The 21501-nt window shown below is 43.0% G+C and overlaps 1 protein-coding gene across 1 annotated transcript in view; it reads left to right on the top strand.

Annotated features, from left to right (window-relative positions):
* Positions 1–21501, top strand: part of PDIA5 (protein disulfide isomerase family A member 5) — a 102414-nt gene that overhangs the window by 24015 nt on the left and 56898 nt on the right. Inside the window, exons 4-10 of the mRNA XM_065840953.2 lie at positions 4908–4991; positions 5729–5774; positions 11825–11917; positions 13177–13237; positions 17073–17140; positions 21184–21275; positions 21380–21451. Of these exons, the coding sequence (XP_065697025.1) occupies positions 4908–4991; positions 5729–5774; positions 11825–11917; positions 13177–13237; positions 17073–17140; positions 21184–21275; positions 21380–21451 (516 nt within the window). The remainder of the gene's footprint in view (positions 1–4907; positions 4992–5728; positions 5775–11824; positions 11918–13176; positions 13238–17072; positions 17141–21183; positions 21276–21379; positions 21452–21501) is intronic.

Genomic DNA, 21501 nt, shown 5'->3' with positions numbered 1-21501 from the left:
GAGAGATGTACAGATAGAAGAGATGAAATTTATTTACAGGTTGTGAGGTCTGTGGTTCACATGTAGTTACGTGATATGCTGATAGAGGAGCGAGAGAATTTTTGTGCAGGCAGATTTACTGACCTGGTTACTTAAATTGGTGCTATCAGTGTTTTTATTAATTGCTTGTGCCTGGAAACACTGTAGGTACAGAAAAAGAAGGCTGTGTCCAGTCTGCATTGCAAAGTGTCCAGTTTGTATTGCGAAGTGTTAGTGGATGCCAGCACCGTGGCATCAAAGTGGCCACACAGCACATACACACGCTGCTGTTACATTGGCAACAGGAGACATGAACTTTTTCTGGATGGCATTTTTGTTGTTTCCTAAGAGGGGATTTGACAGTCATCCCAGATCCTTCCTCCCTGGAGGCTGACGTGATTGTAGGGCTGTTTTTCCTTCTTGATGAGAAGCCAATGAGCAGCACTACATGATAAGGGAAATAATTAGGGAGCTGTGGGCAATCCTATTTGTGCTTGTGAAAGAGGATGGTGCTGAGGATGTTTGGTCTTATCTTGCTGCCTTCAGGACCTGCCAGGACAATATCTGAATGTGCCCCAAGGAGGGTGTTTTGCACTGCCACCTCCGGGCATCATCTCTTACTCAGGATCCATACATCTCAAACTTGTTTTGTTTTTCAAAACCAATGTGGACTTACTGCTGCCAAACTCCTGGGTCTTATTTTGTGTTCCTCATGTCTAGCTTTGTCCTCTGTCCTTTCTCTCTCCAAATTACCTTGCCACAATGCTGCAGAAGCCCTTCTCTGGGTTGCTCCTGCCACTGGGGGCTGCCATCAGTGTCTCTGCTCCTCTGTCCTTATGGCCACGAGCTCCCAGGCCGGCGGGCAGCCCTGCACAGGCAGGGCATCCTGCAGTGCTCCTGCAGAGCACCCGTTGCATGTCCCCTTCAGGTGCCGGCTTTGCTGGTGGTGAGCCAAAGGAGGTCAGATCTCCTTCGCCAGCCCGCTGTGCTCCTCCAGCCCCAGCAGCAGCTGGCTGCCTGCACAGAGTGGTTATTCGTGCATGTTCATGCTGACAGGGGACCCCAGGGGTTTGCAGGGCTTCCCGCCAGCTCCATCGTAACCCCAAAAGATAAGTGTCTCCCAGTGGAGGAGATGAAGATGTGAATGGAAAGGGGTGAAGTATTCTTGCGATGCACACTGTCTTTGTTGTTTAGACTTCTTGTTTAGTTAGGTCAACCTGGATCTTTCATTTTATTGTTCTTTATAACAAGTTGCCATACACCTTCATTTATCCTGCAAAAGAGCATTTTGGAGCCCTGTGTTCGTTTCGTGAGAAGGAGGACCATGGGGAACGTGCCTATGGGAGTGGAAGGAAGCCCTGCCATTGTGCCACTTAAAATTTGATCTCATTACCACATAGACAGCTGCTGGTTAGGGTCCTTTGTGGTTTTGCAAATAGGTGGATGTTTTGCCTGATTTTCCACAGAGATAGAGCGGGATGATTTGTAGAGCTGCTTGCAGGCAAAGCTGGGTCCCTTGAGCAGTACCACAGTGGGTACCTGCGTGGGGTGGAATTGCTCTGGGCAGAACTGGCAGGAGGCAGCCAGGGGTGGCTGCTGGGGGCACATTACTGACCTCAAACCCATCTTTCCGGAGCCTGGTGCCTTGTCTGGCATGTCGTGGCCAGGGTGATAGAGTGCTGATTTTGAGGGTGATTTCTGGCTTCTCTAGGTTTGGGGTTTTTTTTTGTTGTCTTTATGTTGTTGTTGTCTTTTTTTTTTTTTTTTCCTTTTCTAGTCTTCATAACAAACTCTTATACTGCCTCTTCAAGTGGTATAATTAAATTGCAAGAACCGGAGTCCTAATTACCCTCTCCCATGTGAGAGCTGAGGAGCTCATCTTCAGAGAGAGGCTGTTGGCTGAGATTCAAAAAAGACAAACCTCAGAGCAGAGACTGCATCTGTGTTGATATTTACTCTTATTAAGGATAATGGTCATTACCAAGTGATACCAGAGCAGGTTGCTCTTTGCAGGTTATTTTTGTCTGGCTGTAAGTGAAAGCAGAAGGAAATGTAGAACGAGTCTCTCTCTGCCATTTCTGTACATCTCCTCATCTGCTTTTTTCAAGGAATCATTAGTATAGCATCTGAGTTGGTGGGTCTGGCATGTGCAAAAATCTTCACTGATGCATGAAAAAATTACTGATGTATATTTAGACACTGCCTGTTCTGGGAATTTGCTCCTCTTCCACCCCTTGCATCAGTGCAGATAGCTTGCATAAACAGACTAAACTCCCAATGCAGCGGTGCAGAGAATCTGCCCACTAAATGCTACGAGACATACTGGAGCAAACTGCTGCTTTCTTTGCTGTTATAATGGATGTGCATTCAAGCAGTTACGTGAATCTCTATAAATGGAACAATCTTGAAAGCAGAGCAGACTTAGATCCTGTTTCCTTCCAATGAAACAGGTGTTCTTATATTTTTTTTTTTAACAGAAACTCACGCAAACAGAAAATGAGTTGGTAGGAGTTGGAGTGGTAGGAGTTGCTAGCTGCTTGCTCACAGGTACATCTCAGTAGTAATGTTTTGTAGTCTTTTTCAACTATAAACCTTGCAGAACTTTTCTGAGATGACTATCTGGATCTCTAAGTGACACACAAGGAAAAATTACACTTTTTTTTTCCCCCACACAGTTCGAAATTGCACCAAACTGGTGGCAAAACTGACAACACAATTGTCTTGATACCCATTTTGGTCCTGTGCTGACGGCAGAACAATTGCCAGCACATCTCGAGGGCTGACAGACCCTGTTGCTGGAAGAAGGTTTCAGCATTACACTTGTTCACCTCAGCTACCTGACATTTGTCTTGGCAAGACTGAGATGGCCAGAAATCTGTGTACATCTTGGGAACATTTGGGAATGTCTAGAAGAACATTTACAGATGTCGACTGTGGTGTGGGCAGTCTGGCTGTTTGACAGTCACAAGGGCTTCTCTTTGCCTCTAGATCTGTGTGGGGTACGATGGGAGGATAATTTGAAACTGCTGTGTTCTCCTTAGATTCCCTGACCTTCAAGACACTTAGGTTTAGCCCATGGGACTGTCGGAAGACTGCAGGTGAGGGAAGATGGGATGTTTCTGGCCCCTAGCTTCGATGTTGCTGCAAACCTTCTGTGCAAACTCCACGTGGCAAACCAGCATTTTGGCAAAACTCCAAATCCAGGCTATTTCTTTCATAATCTGGTTTTGTTACACGGAGAGAGGTTCATTGTATTCAACAAACAGATGACATGTTTTAACTCCAGCTTCCATGGTGGTCTAGGGAAGAACAAAAATGCAGCAGAAAGCAGGTAAAGAATTGTCTTCTCGGGTTCAGATTTCCAGCCTCCTGGAGAAGCAAAGAAAACATTTACAGTTACAATGCCTAGCTTTGGCTATGGCCTGAAAATGCAGAACTGACATGAATTCAGTATTACTCTTCAGATAAACATCTATAAACATCTCTACAATTGGGATTACAGGTGCTCCGTCCTGGTGAGGTAGTTGCATGCTTCGTTAGTTCCTTAAAATGCTCATTTTCAGCATAATATTCTAATTTTGATGCACGTGTCCATAACACCCCCCTCCTCATTTCCATCTACAGTAAGCGTTGGGAAAGTTTCCACGAAGGCGTGCTGTCATCTGCAGCACACTGTGAACTTACTGTTGTTGTTCCTCACATTTGCAGAAAGGCAGCTGGAGAACATTGGGGAAATTAGCATCAGTGCTGGCAGCAGCACTTAATTTGGTGGGGCTCTTGCAACTCTTGCATCTCAGTGTCTCTAATGTGTCTCTAATCAGTTTAAAGTTGATGGGTTTTCAGTGTTTTCATTTTCTAAATTGATTTATCTATGTAAAAGGTACAAGTTGTCCTCTTCTGGGAACAAGTTTCCAAGCTTTTTAATCTTGCTGTTTGTCAGTGCAAAGAATAGTCTTGTCAATGTGAATCATCTTCTTTTCTTTGTAGTTGTGCTGTTTCAGTTATCTCTGTACGTCTTTGACTGACTTAGTATTCACTTCGGCTTGAAATATCCTTATAGCTTCACTTCTGTGTCATTTAGGACAGCAGTTAGGCCATGAAGACCCTTTACCTGCCCACCTGAGTGAATGTATATGCAGTTTCCTCCCATGACCCTTCTCTTTTCCAACCCTGCCTAATCTGATGCTGGAAGTGATTCACTGTTGTTGAGTTTGAAAAACCACTTCTAGCAGGTCTGTTACATGCCTCCTTCTTCAGGAGCTGCGGCAGATGGTCCTTGCTTGTACTTGCTGAGTGCGTCTCCAGGACACATCGTTCTTACTTAGAGTGAATGGGGTTGCTAGGCTCGAGGCTCTGAAATTTGTATTGTTTTTTGCAGGACATTTATAAGGCTAGCCACTTGTGATCTGGGCTTGGAGATACCATGAAGATGTTTATTTTTGGTTTTGAGTTATCTTTTACCATATATAAAAGCTGATCTGCCCTTTCTCTTTGAATCTTTTCACTAACAGTGCCCTTTGACCATCACCCTAACAGTATAATTGTCTTCTTGAAAAGTTGGCTTGCTCAATGTCATGTTAATCCCATGGACAGAAGGTGTACTAAGGTACTTGGACATGCTAGAACGGTCTCTTTTTCCACTGGTTAGGGCCTGCCTTTGGAATGTGTTTTTAACACAGTTCACTGCGTCCTGACCATGCAAATGGAGAAATTAAATTGTCTAATGCAGCTTTCCACAATGCTTGTCCTATAAACTTAGCTGAACAGCTTCCAAATTACTGTTAGTTGCAACTGATTACTGATGAGGAAGCACGGCAATGAGTTTTCAGAACTGAATGCTTTTGGTTTCCTTTCTTGTAACCGTTTTCCCTCCAATATGTTTTTTGCAGTGATACTGAAAGCCGAAAATTATGCAAGAAGATGAAAGTAGATCCAAATTCAAAGGAGAAAGGAGTGGAATTACTCCATTATAAGTGAGTGTTGGGCTGGGTTTTGTAGTTCCTCGTTGTTGGTGCCCCTGTTAGGACCATTTGTTCTCCTTGTAGCTCCGTACTGCTGCAGCATGAAAGCTTCTTATTTTTTTATCCTTTGACATGTGAAGTTGATTGCTGTTTCTTCAGTTTGCAAGCATGTGTTGTGACAGAAGTTGAGATAAATTTATTCTGCTGTTGAATAGAGTACAATAAAAGCACGAGCAGGGCCTGGGAGAGATGCCCAGTGGACTAAAACTACCCAATGCACAGGGCTGATGCCTGAGCTTTGAGCTCTCTTTCCCTGTCACATGCCCACTGCCATGTGCCTTGGGCAAGTTGCTTCACCTCTCTGCTTGCTTTTCTGACTTGAGATAGTACTTTGTAAAGTAAGCAGAAAAGGCAAGTGTAGTGACACAGCAAGAGATTTTCTTTCTGGAAATAATAGGAGTGGGAGTACTGTTAAGTGTAAGAGGCACCAGGCGGCTGTATCTCCTTGTTAAAATGTCAGGGGGGAAATTATTTACTAGAAACCTGTTTGCTTTACATTCTGTTTTGCACTCTCCCTTTTTTCCTTACTCTTCCCCCCCCGTTAAATTACTGTACTGTAAATTCCACCTAGTTCTGTGGCTTCAGCAGGATAATGTTATTCTGGTTAGTGAGAAGTGAGGGAGAGCAGCTGCAAGATTTCCAGCAATGTTACTGTAAGTTAACATTATTCCTCACTCCTTGTTCAACAGGGACGGTGCATTTCATACTGAATATAACAGAGCGGTCACATTGAAGGTAAATTAAAATATTTGATTATTATTCTTTTGGTTTTGCTGGGTATGGGGGAGACATTTGTGGCTTAAAAACGGGTGTTGATACTTTTTAATGCCGAAGGAATTAAAGGGAGGGGGTTAATCTTCATAAACAGCTGTCAGAATGACCTAAAGGTGTTTGTGTGTATATGTCTGCCAACCATAGGTCCGGGAAAATTGTGTATAATTAAAAAGACTGAACCTGTGTTGAACTGAATGTAAATTGTGAGTAAACTTGCAGACTGGTAACAAATAGGCATTTTCTTGTTTTGATTGCAAGGTGCTATTAGCGGCAGTATAACTGAAGTTATTAGCTGATACTGCATTTTGATGAGTTCTCTGAGGTTTTTAGGTTGTGTGTTTGTCAACTGTAAAGAGAGCTGAGTGGCCTTATCTTTTATCGGACTATGGAACCACAGTTCCTATGGATGTGCCCTGTGTGTTGCAGGCATAAAATGACCTTACTTCTGCAAACCTTGACACAAACCAACAGAAAGCAATGTTCTGTGAGGGTAAAGGAAGGAAGAAGGCATGAAACTTGAAATGAGTGTGTAGATCTTGATGATTGTGGAAATGGTGAACTAAAGCACAGTAAGCATGCTCAAAGTGTGCAGCGTTCCTCTGCAAAGCCCTGGTGAGCACTGGGGGTCTCCTCATGTGAGGCTGCAGCCCTGCAAAGATTTGGCTTTCAGAAATGACTTCTGGCCAGCTCTGATGCCCAGTTCCCGTTTCTCTTACTCCTCCAGCAAACGGGCATTGTTGGTCTCGTGGAGACTTGATGGCACCATCCCAGAGGGGTGTTGTTACATTCAGTTCCCCTTTCTGGCTTGTTCAGGGGATTGGCCTGTGTGAGATGCTACACGAGCCTGAGCCTGTCAGTGTGACCATTCCTAAGCTCACTTGCTCTGGGCCTTCCTTTGACAGCTGGAGCTGTTGTGGGGCGGCTGATAGTGTGACTGCCTTGGAAGTGCACGCTGGCTTGAACCACCTGTTCAGCCTGTGCTTGTGTCATGGTGCAGGAGTCTTCTGAGGTGGGGAGGGTAGGACTGCGCATCTTCCCATCTCCTGCAGTAGAAACCTTGCCAGGCACTGGGAAGGGCAGTGTGAGATGCCCAGCCTAGTTGGCAAGTCCCCAAAGCACCTTCTGAACTTAGTGAAGAAATGCACCTGGTGAATTTTTTTCCCTCTTGGTGGGTGGAAGGGTGGGGGAGACTTGTTAGTTGCCTAAATTTAGGTGATACGAACAAGGCATGACCTGTCTTTCCCGCCCTCCATAAAGTGCTGCAACCTGCAATTAGTGCCATGACTCTTCTACAGATCAGATCAACCGGAAATGACCTGTAGAGCCCAGGGAGTGTTAGGCTGAGAGACGACTGTAGCATGACAGGAACCACATGTATTGTTTATTCCCTCAGTTGCTGTTCCGTGCTGAGCATTTCCCCCTTCCCTCTTGCCCTGCCTGCTGGGGAGGAGGAAGCAGCATCCCGTGGGCAGGGATGTGCAGTTGCAGTGCAGGTGTAAGAGGGGGTTTGGAAGCTCCCTCCCTCTAGCATCTCTAATCTTTCTTAATTTGACTGCCCCTGTGAAACCAGCTGCTGATGATTTACAGGTTGGACAGTGCTTCAGAGATGGACAGTGGCCAAAGAACTCGGCTGAGTGTTTACTTGTTCTGCTGCTCACAACTGCCTGAATATTTTCTGTATTTCTCTCTCTATACCACTTCTTCTCCCTGTTTTCTTCTGTTGACGCATTGATGTTTTTTCTTTCTCTCAGCTATGTTTGTCAGGGATCTCCCAGTACATTACAAATAGTGAGCAGCAGAGCAACACAATTATGTAGAGTATTATACCCATTTTACGGGCAGGTGGACACACTAAAGAACAGGGAGATTAAAGGATTTGTTTCACATCATTCAGCAAGCTTGTGGCAATAAAACTTGGATCTTCTTTCCAGGCATCCAGTAGACATATTAATATGTGTATGACATTTTGGAGAAGGATGGACACAGCTCTGAAGAACTGTAAAAGGATTCTTCTGAAGTAATCAGCAATTTCATAGATATGGCTGATCCAGTTGATAGTGTACTTGGGTTTTTAAGGAAAGCTTTTCATTTCTTAATGTAACTAAATCCTTATGTAATTAGCAGAGATGCTCTTGTGGGTTTACTGTTAGAAAAATGAGGAATAAAGGATAGCTCAGTGTTGTCAGCGAGGGGAAGTTAGTTGTCAGAACCTCCTGCTGCTGAGTCCGATTTTAGGACTGGAACTGGTTGGGGTAACTGTAAAGAGAGGTGGACTGCAAGATAATGAAGTTCAGTGATGGAAAATTATTGGAAGTAGTTTAGAAAAAGTATTTCCAACTCTTTACAGAAGGGTTTAGGTTCTCACAATACCAAGTGGCTTGTCAGTATGAATGTAGGAACTTGTGGAGTAGTGAACCTGAGAGGGAAGGAAAGAACTTGGCTCCCACTATGCTGAAGTTACGCAGGCTGCTGTGGTGGGTTTTGAATTACCAGTCAGGCCAGCGGTTGGCTTGAAAATATTGGCCCTGTGCTCAACAGTACTTAGGATTAGGAGAGGAACAAAGAATGGAAGAACAAACGTTATTGCACCATATAAGTCCATTGGATTCTTTCATCTTGTGTCTTGTATGTGATTCTGGTCGCCCCATCAAGTGAGAGGTATAGAAGTATGGCACGAGGGCAGTGAGGATGATCAGAGGCACAGGTGGCTTGAATATTTATATGAAGATTCTTGGGCTTGGAAAAAAAAAGGACAACTGCAGGAGATTATGGTAGATTTTGGTATACCTGATTAGCTTGATAAATGAAATGATCACCCGTTTTTTTTCTCCAAACCTGGGTGCAAACAGTGGCATTTTGGGGTGGCTGATTAGAAACAAATACCAGCAACGTTTAAAAAAAGGTTGTAAAACTTGTAGCTACATGTTGTGAAAGCCAAGAGTTTAAGAGTCTTAAAACCAGTTTTAGATAGTTAAAGGACAGCTCCATTGATAGTTAGCAACCGCAGAAGTCCAAATACAACAGCTGGTGCAGAGTCCATAAACGTAATTACTTTTTGCCAGAAATTGAAAGCATATACTGGTGCTATATGCTATATAAAAATGGTACTAGTATGGTTTTTCCCCAGGTATCTGTGGTCAGCTGCTGTTGGAGACCTAAGTTTAGATCAGTCTTTGATGTTAACTGGTTTGGTGTGGCTAAAGCAACATACATGTCCTAATTCTCAGTTGTGCCATAAGACCAGTATCCAAGCTGTGTTACTACATTATGAAGCCTTTTCTAGAGGATAAAGTACAGAGAGAGTTTTACTCTCCTTCTAAAACGGAGAAAACTCATTAACGTACAGACCTGCTCAGTACTAGCAAAGGGAATAGACTAACCCAGTAAATTGGTCCTGCTCTAAAATCTGAATCCTTTTCAAGTTTGCTGTTCTAAGGAGTGTGTGTGTGTGTGTGTGTGAAATCAAGGGAAGTCTTTATATTAGCATCCCCACTGCATTGTACTTCAAAGGAGTGAAAAGTACAGGGATGTGTTTCTGTATATTTTTCCTTTTCAGGTTAAAACGTAGGTCCATGTATGATAGCCAGCTACTGTGCTGTTAAAAGTCGCATGCTTTTAGCAGCACAGGCTGGATGAAGCCATGTCCTGTATTCTTCTGAACTGACACTTAAGGTTCAAAGCTGTCACAGGGGTTTGAGCAGCGGGTTACAGCCCAGCATGGTTCATGTCGGTACCGTGGGGTCAAAGTGGGTCCTGACCCCATCGTGGCAGGACAGGGGCGTTGCTGATTCTTCAGCATGGGGGTTGCTGTGGCCTGGACCTTGCTCTGGTGTCTGACCCAGCAGCCTGGGGACCTCTGCTTTTCTGTGATTAGAAAGTGCTGCAGTTTGTTTGGGGGAGTTCTTTTCTATTTAAAGGCACATAGGAAGTGCTCTTCACTGCATGGAGTAATGAGTACAAGGCCTGCTCCTGCCAGAAGGCATTACACATCTAATTTTTTCTTTCTTGGCTGAAAGGGAGAGGCTGGGTGAATTAAATCTCTTTAATCCCTCATCCTCTAGCCACATATGTTTCTACATGACTGAACTTGGCACACAGGAATTCTTGAAACTAGCAGAGTCAATCGCACTCATTAGCTGTTTAAAATGTTGACCCCCCTCTCCTCCCCTCGAGTGCATAGTTGAGATCTGTGCAGACTGAGAACGAGCAGAACTTGGTGTAGTTTTCATAAATGGAGAGCATCTCCCCTGTTTTGTCCTCTACTCACCCCATATATTATTAAGTCTTCTTAGGGTATCATTTGGCATGTTAATGCCTCTAGTTTTAGAGCTTTTTACAGCTATAACTGCATTAAAAATTACTTGATTTTTTTTTCCCCCTAGCTAGCTCCTTTGTCTGCTGGTGCTGTTTAAAAACAAATTGCTTCTTCTTGAAGTGTTTGTGGTCCCAACACTACTGCCTCACCCCTTAGGTCTTCTTACTAGGTACCTTAAGTGCTTTGCTTGCTGTCTAGTGACTAAAATATGCTGCTTCTTGTGATAAGACAAATCTCTTCAATATTAGCTGTGCAACTAGACAGAAACATAAATGCAATAAATGCCTCCTCCCGTAAGCTCTGAATCCTCCCAGGCCTTGCAGTACCAACTGAGATGCGCGAAAATGAGCTGAACTCCGCTATCTGTTGATAAGCAGTTGGGCTGTTGTACCAGAGCAGCTCTGCCAAGGGCAGAGAGGTGGCAAAAGTATCTGTGGGGATGTTTCAGCACTATGTGTCACCAGGCGTGCTGTTTAACTGTTCTAGAGAAGGTGGAGTACAGACCTGAGCTTCTAGGTGGATGCTCATGGTGTGAGTATATTCTCAGCTCTGCTCTTCAGTTGTGAGCTGCTTTGGCAAAATATCCCATGGCCTAAAAAAGGCTTTGATGAAGCTTTTCTTTCACTTGGTCCTCTTGCAACATCATCCACTCTGAAAATAAAGGAAGCTCCTCGGAGATCTCACTGCGTTATTGGTGTGGCAGAGATCCTGTCTGGGAGTAGATACGTACCTACAAACAATGTCACAGAGAAAGAAACGGGGTCAATCTCAGTGGTCAATAAACACAGAAAATCAAGTGTTATTTTTCCTAGAGCACATACAGGATGACAGTGATCAAGTCTGTGCTTCCATGTACTGGGGGGGGCAGTGCAACTCTGCTGGAAGCCGTGAAGAGAATCTCATTGGCTTCAGAGGGCTGGAGTTTCCCTCAGGCTGAACTGAGAACCAGCAGAGAGTATTTGCTCATGATAAAGAGAATGCGTGTGGTCGGCTGAAATGGATTCTTGGTTGCGTGTCAGTCGAGTACAGCAGTTATAAAGCATGTATGCATGTGTACTCAGCTTGGTCAGTGTGGGAGCTGCGGCATCACAGGGTCTCATACTTCCCACTTGTCACATTTGCTTCTTGCTCTCTTACTTAAAAATCCATTGAGTGCAGTTTCTAGGTAGATAGGTCATATAAGGAACTATTGGTGGATTCTTCTTCCTTTGACCAAATAAGCAGTTTGATGTTCAAGTGTGGAGTTCATTGCCCTCCAACTAGACCTGTTGGATTCGAAGGTTACTCAGATATGGGAAAGGGCATGGGAACCTGACCTCACCATAAAGAGAAATCTTTCCTGCTAAGCCAGGGAGTAGCTGTGGAAGTATTGCAGATCTAGTGCCGTTGAAGGAGCTCTCTGAAGGATCCTTGAAGCTATTGTCTGTATGCTGTTCTGCTTCCACACAGTTTTCCTCAGTTTTGTAGTGGAAATGGGAACTGCCAAGTTTGGATATCAGTTATGAGGAATATACACACCCATGTATCACCTGGTTCTGCAATAGGAAATTTCTGTTCATCTGTATTACAACAGATAAGTATATGAGCAGAAAAGCAAAGGCACTAACTGGATGAGGTTTGCCTGACAGATTGGATTTGAGATGGGATGCCTCATGATTTCCATTCATTTTGCTTTTTTTTCCCCTGTTAATTACAGTCTATAGTGGCCTTTCTCAAGGATCCAGAAGGTGCTCCACTGTGGGAGGAGGATCCAGAAGCCAAAGATGTTGTGCATGTTGACAGTGAGAAGGTACATTAACTGGATAGATGTTCTATATATTTTCTAAATATGTGGGATGAAGGAAGTGTGTATGCTTTTGTTAACTCTTAATGAAGCACCATCATTTCCTGTATTTGGAAAGCAAGTTTAAAGCACTCAAAATGTTTTATGTGACTTGATGATGTTTGTGGATTGTGGTAACTATGAAGTTTCCTGCTTCCCACCTTCCTTGCCCCTGTGTCTGGTCATGATATTAATCTGCCAGCTGCACAGCAGGTATCAGAGCATTGTGGATGGTGTGGCAGAAGAGACCTGTTTGTCTCAGCTTGCAGGATCACTGACAGATGCAAGGAGGAGGTAAAATGCTGCTCTTGGAACCGCAGGTTGATAAACCTTGAGTTCTTCAGGTGCCTGAGATCATCTCAGGAAGTCTGGAGAAGGAAAGAACAGGATCCAGATCTTGAGTGCTTTAACCTTGTACAGGAACTGTCCTCTCAGTCTTAAGTGGGAAAGCATCAAATACGATGAAACTACCTTAAAAAGCCAGTGTCACCACAGAGCTACCCGTTACATTCTCTCTAATATAATCAGCCTGATTTTTGTATTAGTTTTCTAGTCTATAGATTTTTAAAACTTTAATTAATTGGACTCTAGCTGGTATTTTGTAAAAGGCCTTTTCAATTTTTTAGCTTTCATTTTTAATATTAGAAATGGTTATTTTGACATTCAGTTTTTGTGGGAAGATTAATTTTTAATGTTCATCCCTCTGTACTCTATTATAAGCCTTCCAAGGGTTGCATTCAATTTGAAAACTTCATCTGGTTTTTCTATCATGCTGGTACTGAAAAATCTACCCTCCTGGCTTCTCATAGCTCTGACAAGATTTCATGGTGTGGAAACTGAACTTGGTTTATGATTGAGGCTGACTTTTTGAATTAGAGTATGGCTTTTTGGATGGGTCAGGGAAGAAAAAGCTTCCAGTCAGAGATTCTGCAGTGAGGATAAACTGAGCCATGCAACTTCCACATCTCAACATTGAAGATACTGCTCTAGGATATTTAGCAGATATTTGAATCTGTAATAAATTTTGCAATCTTCTTTCAAACTAAAATTGAGCAAGGAGAAGAAACTCAAGCTTTATCTGTTGGAAAGATGGGCCCCTCTTCCCTCCATATAAATGAGTCTATATTCTATGAATACATATTTTAACTGTTTAAAGTTGTAACCAAAATATCAAGAGATATGCTTGGGTATAGGTCTATTTTTGTTTTCTTTGGTTCATTCACTAGGAATTAAGAAGGCTTCTGAAGAAAGAAGACAAACCCCTTCTGATGATGTTCTATGCCCCATGTAAGTAACCCAGCATGTTCTGTCACCTTTCTCCCTTCTCCACTGAGAGATGTTGAAGTCTGAATAGAAGCTTCACCTGTACTTCACTGATACCATCTTGACCCATCCTTATTGTTCAACTCCTTGTGTTGTTCTGTGTGGTTGTCTGCAGTTTCCCCCTAGTTGTCCATCGCTTTTATCCTGGTCTTGCCTCTTTCTCTTGTGATGGTGACTCTTGCCCGTTGTTCTTTTAAGCAGCTGCTTTCTGTAATTTCTTTACCCGTTGTCCTTTCTAGATTTGCGTTGTACAAGACAGAAACACTGTATGCTGAGTGCGTAAGTGTTAATACCTCTGTCTGAGATTGCCAAGCCCTCTGGCCTGTAAGGATCTGTAAGTGTAAACAGGCATTGCACATGCTTCTGCTTTTGCAGTTTGGGCCATAGCAAAAGACAAGCTGGTTCCACACAACCAAAAGATCTCTGGAGGAGACCATGGAGTTGCAAAACAACAATGTATTTGTTCTTCTAACTGCAGCCACAGGGAACAGTGCAGGAATAAGTGGTCAGGAAGAAGGAGTATCTTTCCCAATCCATCCAGGACACACCCTGGGTGTTCCTACCCACATTGGCAGGAGTAACTTAAATACAAGTGGGATTTCGTGGTGGGGGCAGCAAGGAAAGATAAGAGCACACTGGAGTAACTACGTTTCTTTTGTGACCGTGACCTTGTATTGCTGCTATCTTGTCATTGCACTGCCTGCTTGTTTCTTAATTTTGCAGATTTACAATTGCTTTTTTGTGTTTCCTGGTGACTGGTACGTGAGAGGCTTTCCAGCTCTTCAGAACAAGATAGTGTTGCCCTGGAGTTGTTGTTCAGCTAGAAAACAGGGGGGCCATGAGAACGGAATAAACATGTGACCTAAGCTAGGAAAGCCTCCCAGTGCTGCCCTGGTAGGGAAATGGATGTTAGACACCACCAGCAATTTGCTGGCTGATTCTATTTAAAACTCTGTCCCATGGCAGCCTTACCTGGTGTTTCTCAGTGTAATTTCTCTTGTAATTACTGCCTGAAACACCATTCTGCCTTTTTAGTCTAATCTGAATACTGCCAAGATGGCCAGAATTGCCCAAGACAATTGATGCATCACTAAGAGAATGTTTTTTTCTTTTAATTAAATCAGTTGCAGCTCATGCCTTCAGACTCTGCAGCAGGATGGTCCTGCGTGGCCCGGCGTGGTGTGTGGTCGTTCCCAGTCGCTGCTGCTGCCTCGGCATCAGCGGGAGACGATACGCCTGCTCTGCCTGTAAATCGCCCCTTCGGGGAGAGTTCTGCTGCAGAGTGCTTTCACAGTTTACCTGTATCATGAATAATTGTTTTCCACAACTGAGTCTCTTCTTGAAATCTGCCTTATCTAACCATTCGTTCTCTTTGAACCGTTCCCCCAGAAATCCTCCCCCTTCCAGTTTTTCTTCTTTTGAAGTGGCAAAACACCTGCTAGCCTTCAGTGCTGTAATACTTTTGCTGCTTTTTAAACTGCTGGGAAGGAAGTCTACTTGTAAGTTGGTGGGTTTGTTTCTTTTTTTCCTCCCCTCTGATTCTGCAGTTCTTAACTCCCTCATCTTTTATTTAACACACAAGACCTTCTGACTTAGTTCTTGTCCATTTTTTACCTTTTTTTTACTCCTCCTGCTGGAGACAGAATATATCCAGCAGTTGAGTTAAAATACTGGCTTTGGGCAGCTGAAGTTACTGGTTGCATACAGGTGTTACCTTTCATAAACAGGAGCAGCAAATCAAGGCTGGTCACTAAAGGAAATTCTGCTTTACTTGTAGGGGGTGAGTCTGGCACCAGAGGACATCTGAGGCTTTGCCTGGGAAGCTGTAGGGGAGGCAGCTGCATTATTTCTCTGCTTGGTGGAAACAGGGACTTTAGATTCATTGTGGCAGATTCATAGGAGATGGGCTCTTTCATTATGTACTAGTTGCAGAGGGAGATGAAAGCGACTGCAAACTTAAATGTAGTTTCTTTAATATTTCAGGAATGCTTGGTCTGGGTAAAACGCCCCAGAGCAAAGGCATGCTTTTCTTAGAAGATATTACCTGTCATTTGGAGACCACTCACTGTACTTTTGGACCTGTATTATAAAGTCAGACAGAACTAAATATGAAAAATTAGGGGTACTTACAGGCATTCAGATTTATTTGTAGTTAACTCTGTCAAAGAAGACTCCTGCAAAAGACAGTCTGAATTTGGGAAGAAAAAGGAGCTGTTTATGTTATTGGAAATAAGACTTTAAAAATGGAAGTGTTAACTAGTGGAAAAACTAAAATGCATTTAATTAAGCCCTCTCTTTTGAGTCAAAATACACCAAAAAAGAAGAGGAAAATGACTTTTTTGAGGTTACCCTTTTATGCCTGCACAAGCTGATGGCTTCCTGAAGAGTATAACCCAGAAATGCATGGGCAGGAGAGGTTGTGCTGAGGTGGGTTTGGGAGCAGCAAGTTCGAGGCAGCGGCAGAGCTGGGAGCAGAAGGACGATGGGGTGATGATGGCTGGGGGAGAAGCTGGATGTGCCTATCCTCCAGAACAGAGTCCAGGGAGCAGTGAGAGGTTGAAGAGGAGAAGAGAGAGATCAGTAGCTGGGGCAGTTCAAGGCCTGAGGCAGCTGAAGAGAGAAAAACCACAGGATCCAGAAGATGGTATTAACAGCTCGTATCTTTTGATGTCCGTCCAGTGGTTGGGATGAAGCTGCAAGACCTCGGTTGGCCTCAAATGAGCGGTCTGTGCCCACCAAGAAGTCGTCATTTTGACCAGTGCTGATTTAACAGCCTCATTGGCAATTTGAGCGGTGAGATCAAAGGTGGAAAGACCTCAGAAACAAGAAACAATTTCCTCTGATTAAAGGATGTTCCTCCCAGGCATGCTGATGTGATCCTAAACCAGTGGCTGCAAAAACTCGTCCTCCTTTCTGGGAGATATTTTCAAAAATCTTGTCTCTTCGCCAGAGTAAAAATGTTGGCTACTGTCCCATGGTGGACCCAAGAGTTTCTACAGAAAGTGTCTGAAGTGCTTGACCGCAGCTTGCCCTTTTCCCACTCTCTGCCCTCCCACCCCTTCCCATGTGCATACACAAGTTTGACTTGGCAGGGGTGAGACCTGCTGCTCACAAGGTGATTTACTACTAACCTACTTAGCACTCCAGAGTGTCATCAAACAGCTCCCAGCATGCTCCAGCTAAACATTGGTAGTCTTCCTCACTGGCCATTTGTCTTTTCCTCAGCGTGTAAAATTATTGTATCTCACAAGGGCTGTTGCTTCTTCCGAGTTATGTCTTCTCAATTAGCAGAGCACTGTTTAACTTTTGATGTCTGTTTAATGTGTTTAAGAAATGTGTCTCAAATGAATTTAAAAGACTTGTTAAGCTGGGATGAACTTAAAGTACCTCCCCACCTCCCTTAAAGACCAGAAACCCACAAAGCTTTTTGTTTGAGTTTACAAGCATGACATCTTCCACTGACTTTTGAAAAGTGAGGTTCATGTTAAGTTTTCCCCTCTGGGCTCAGGTCAGAGCCTGAGGAATATAAGAAGGTGTTACTTTTCCCAAAACTGGAATGAGAAATGAGTATGAAAATGAATAGCATGAAAAACATGCAAAAATAGCTGCATATACCAAGAAGCAATGTTCTTAGAAATTAATAATCTAATAATTATTTAGTGAAATAGATAAGGAATTTTGCTTTAAAAGAATTTGTATATAAATAAAATGTAGTTTCATATGCTTTGGCACATAGATCCTGTAGAACAGTCTGATTAGGGTTACTGGTATTTTACTTACACGATTTCTTTTTTATCAGGGTGTGGTGTTTGTAAGAGAATGATGCCGTCTTACCAGCAGGCAGCCACAGAACTGAAGGGTAAATATGTAAGTGTGGAGATAAGATTTATGTAAAATCTAAAAAATCCTTTTAACACTTTTTTTTTTTTTGAGTATTTAAAACCAGAAATACTAACTGAAGTGGGGAATTTTTAAGCAAGTCAAAACAGAACAGATGAGTAAGTCTGTTCCAGATGTCTTCAAGATTCTCTCTCTTGGTTTTTATTAGTTTTGAAACTTTGGAGAATGAGGTGAGGTCAGTCATAGTGAGGTCAGGGTGGGTGCCCATATGTTAATAATTAATCCATTTTTTAGTGGAGAATCACAGTATCATGAGAAGGGGATTTTCCTGTGTTAGCTACTGATCATTCTCCTAGCTGCTAACCGTAAGTATTAATAAAATCTTATTGTTTTCCTATAGCTCTGTCAACAAAATTAGCATTCATACTGGATTTAAATGAAAGTAAGTTTTGCCTGTAATAAAATCCATTAACAGCAGTCACAATAATTTAGTTACCTGTTTGTATAAATAAGGCATATTGATCTTTCTAAGCAAGTCAAAGGTACGTCTCTAGTCAAGATTTTATAATGTGCTTAATGTATAATTTACATGATACCAATAATACATAAGTAAGGATTGTTGTTTCATGGCTTTAGCTGGATTTAGTCTGATCCTACCTGTTGGATCATTCACTGTCAAGTTTACAGGTTTCCTCGGGAGAGGTGAACATGATGAGGAACAGATGAAGCACTGGTTCTTCGCTAGGGCAGCTCTGGCCACTGCTGCTCGCAAACACTGAGTACTGTCAAGGCTCCCCCATGTTCTCCCAACTAGTTGTTTTTCAGAAGTGTTTTTTCCAAATCCTTGTTTGCTCAGGGCTGAAATGAGTGGGAGTTGTTCACATTTATTTAGAACACAGTACAACCCTTGAAGATATTTTCAAGAGCGTTTTTGTCTAGCCAGGCAGCACTCTAATGCCATCTCCCCTCGGTGGAGGGTGCGCTGTGGTCTTCGGGACAGTGCTTCTGTCTTGTGTGGTGGGTACATGGTGAGGCATGGGGTGGGCAGGGATTAGGAATGTAAAAACCACCTACACAGGTAATACCAGAGAGCGGGCATGCCGCGGAGCACTGCATTCTCCTGCAATTATCCCTTCCTTGTCCCTGTGCAACTGTTTTATTAAATTCAGACTGGCGAATTTAAAGTCCAGATCTGTTCTAGTTTAATTATTTCCTTCCTCACATGGAGATGGTTTCTGTAGATCTGGGCTGATCCCACATAGGTGAGTGATGGGGCTGCAGTGCAGTGCTGAGCCTGGCAGTGCCTGTGCGCGGTGCAGCTCAGGTCAGGGCTGCTTTTTGCACTGGAGTGGTTTTAGCTCAGGATCAGTTCAGACCAGCTACACCACTGCTACCCTCATCTTTAACAAAAATCAGTCTGTTTGTCTAAATTTGACCTAATTAGCTTCCTGAGTGGGATGTATATGCAGTTTGCTATTTCTGAAGTCAGTTGCGCTGTACCTATCATAAATTATCCATGAGGAACCTTAGAGCGATGCTGACCTCCAGATCAGACTTTGGTGGAGAGTTTATGGTTGGTTTGGATGAGCTAAAGGTTTGGCCTTTAATCTGACCTGTCATTAGCTGTCAGGATGTGCCAGGCTCAAAAGCTATTATTGCTGTTATATAGCAGGAAAATGAAATACAGCATCGTCTATTTAATGGGTCATAAAAAAGAAAAGGATGAACTGCATCTGTCACTGGTTGCTGTGTTCCCTTGGGACTGATTATTTCTTGTCCCAGTCCTGTTACTGACTTTAATCTGAAAGATGGTAGATTTAGATTAGATATAAGGAAGAAATTCTTTGCCTTGAGGGTGGTGAGGCACTGGAACGGGCTGCCCAGAGAAGCTGTGGATGCCCCATCCCTGGAAGCGTTCAGGACCACGTTGGACAGGGCTTTGAGTGATCTGGTGTAGTGGAAAGTGTCCCTGCTCTTGGCAGGGGGATTAGAACTAGGTGATCTTTAATGTTCCTTCCAACCCAAACCCTTCTACCAGTCTATAAGACATGGCCAGCTAGGAGAGGTTCAGAGTTGGCTTAGGTTATAGGTAGCTTGGTGGAGAGCACGTAAGCGTTGAAATATGTCAAATGTCACTGCAGAGGTGAAGGGAATAAACCCATCTTTGTGTCTGCTGTGGCTGTTACAAGAGGTAATGGGCTTAAATTAAGGCTGGGGTCATTTTGCTAAAAGCAAATTAGGTAAACATCTGGCAGGAGCATCTTAGGTATAGAGGGAGGATCCTGGCTTTGGGGAGTAGGTGTATTTTGATGGTCCCCAACAGCCTGATATTACATAATTCTATGATAATAGGCCAGCTCAAGCTGTTACATTTTTCATTAAAAATTAATCCCATTGTAATAGGCTTTTTTGCTAATTATGCTTCATATGATGTATGAACACCAGAATGAATCCAAGTTATTGACTTCTATCAACCACTGCAGACTGGGTGGACACGGTGAAATTGTAGCAGAGTATCTGGAGTGGCCAGCAACACCCGTTTAAAACCTGGGAAATCCCCTGAAAGTTCAAGGCAAATGTGAAATCTGGTCGACTGGTATTTATGAGGGAATTAATTAACGAACCAGGTTCTCTCTTTATAGAGCAACCACTGTGTCTTGATCCTCTTGCATTTACCTACATAGTGGTGACATAGAGGATGAGGGAAGGGAAGAATTTGGTCTAGATAATCTTGTATGAATTAAGTCAATCTGGTTGTTGGAACAACGAGTAAAATTCAAAGAGACTTGGCCAGCCAGTATAAACCCTATTTCTGTACCCTGCTCAATTAGCTTTCCTTTGTCATTTCTCAGGATAGGGGAGAGAAAACCAAGGGGGTTTTTTGTGACTTTCCAGCACTTTCTTAGAAAAAGTTGACCTTCAAATGAGGATTTTCTGCTTTAAGATTTATTTCATGCTGTCGCTGAGCACATTTGGTTGGTCTGTGCAGTTTGCTGCAGTCAGGAACCTGGCATTAAATTCTGATGTGATATTTCAGCTGGAAGGAGAAAAATCCTGGTTTTGGAGGGGGGAGAAGGAGGGGTTTGGATTAAGACCCTGCTGCTAACATGATTTAAGCCATCAGTGTATTATACTAAGTTAATCATTAAGTGGTGTCTCAGCAGCTCACTGGTTGAAGGTTTGACAGCAGAATGACCTCTGTGTGAATCCCACACCCACAGAAACTCAAAATCAGTTCCATCTTCAAATTTTCAAGTCAGAAATTTTTGGAAGACAATTGGACAGAGCATGGGATTAGTCACAGGAGCCCTGAGCCTGAAGCTTTGGGCGAAGGGCTCTTGAGGTGGAGGATGGGTTGGGATAGATGTGAGGAAAGGGAAGAAGAGGCCTTTTGTTTCACTTGCTAGTCTGAAAAGCTACTGTGCTTCTGTGCCCCTTGTTTAATTTCTGTAGGACAAGGTTAATTCTTAACTCTCATTTTACCCTACCACTTAGGTTAGTTAACATACTGAAAGCTTATAAATACCATGTGGTGTTTCCTGAGCTCATGGAAATAGGGCACATTTTACTTTCGCATCAAAGTAATGCTGTTTTGCCTTGCCATTTAGTAAGTACGTTTTTGAACTGGGATAACACCGGTGCTTGGTTGGTTAGAGTTTCTGGACTTCAGTTGAGATTGTAAATTAATTGCTGGAGTAGAAACCAGAGAGATGAGGGTGGAACTTCCTGTGTCCTGGCTGGTGTTTGGATGCAAACTAAGCCACATCGTTGCAGAAGAAGGAAAAAACATCTAGTTAGGCTTGTAGCTTAAAATCTAAGTATGCAAAGAAGAGCACAAGTAGTGGGACTGAGATAAGTCCCTTTAGGTGTTTCTGTTAGTGGGTGAATGAAAAGAAACAGAGACACTTCCAGAGCAAGGAGGAGGTGACAAGCAGATTGGCTTACAGCAATATGAATGAAATCAGAATCTGCACAGAGATTAGTTGTTTTTACTTAATTCTTTACAAAAAGTTGTAGTGTGTTCCTGCTGTATTGTAAAAATCAATATGATTACGCTCTGTCTTTTTCAGGTTCTTGCGGGGATGAATGTTTATTCTGCTGAATTTGAAAGAATAAAGGAAGAATACAATGTCCGGGGATATCCCACAATCTGCTATTTTGAGTCAGTTATGTTTTGCTACTACTTTAGAACTCATACACTCAACTATAATTGCATGTTCTTATCTTCCAGGGCAAGGACTAAACCTTGTTTTGTTGCTTTAACAGGAAGGGAAAGTTCCTGTTCCACTTTGAGAACTATGGTGCTACTGCAGCGGATATAGCAGAGTGGCTGAAAAAGTAAGGCATTGAACTTCATGCGCTTTTATGTACTCTTCATTATTTACAGA

Source organism: Patagioenas fasciata, chromosome 7 (assembly GCF_037038585.1).
Source record: "Patagioenas fasciata isolate bPatFas1 chromosome 7, bPatFas1.hap1, whole genome shotgun sequence".
Taxonomy (NCBI): Eukaryota; Metazoa; Chordata; class Aves; order Columbiformes; family Columbidae; genus Patagioenas; species Patagioenas fasciata.
Note: the sequence above shows the minus strand (reverse complement) of the source record. Positions and strands in the feature narration are given on the sequence as shown.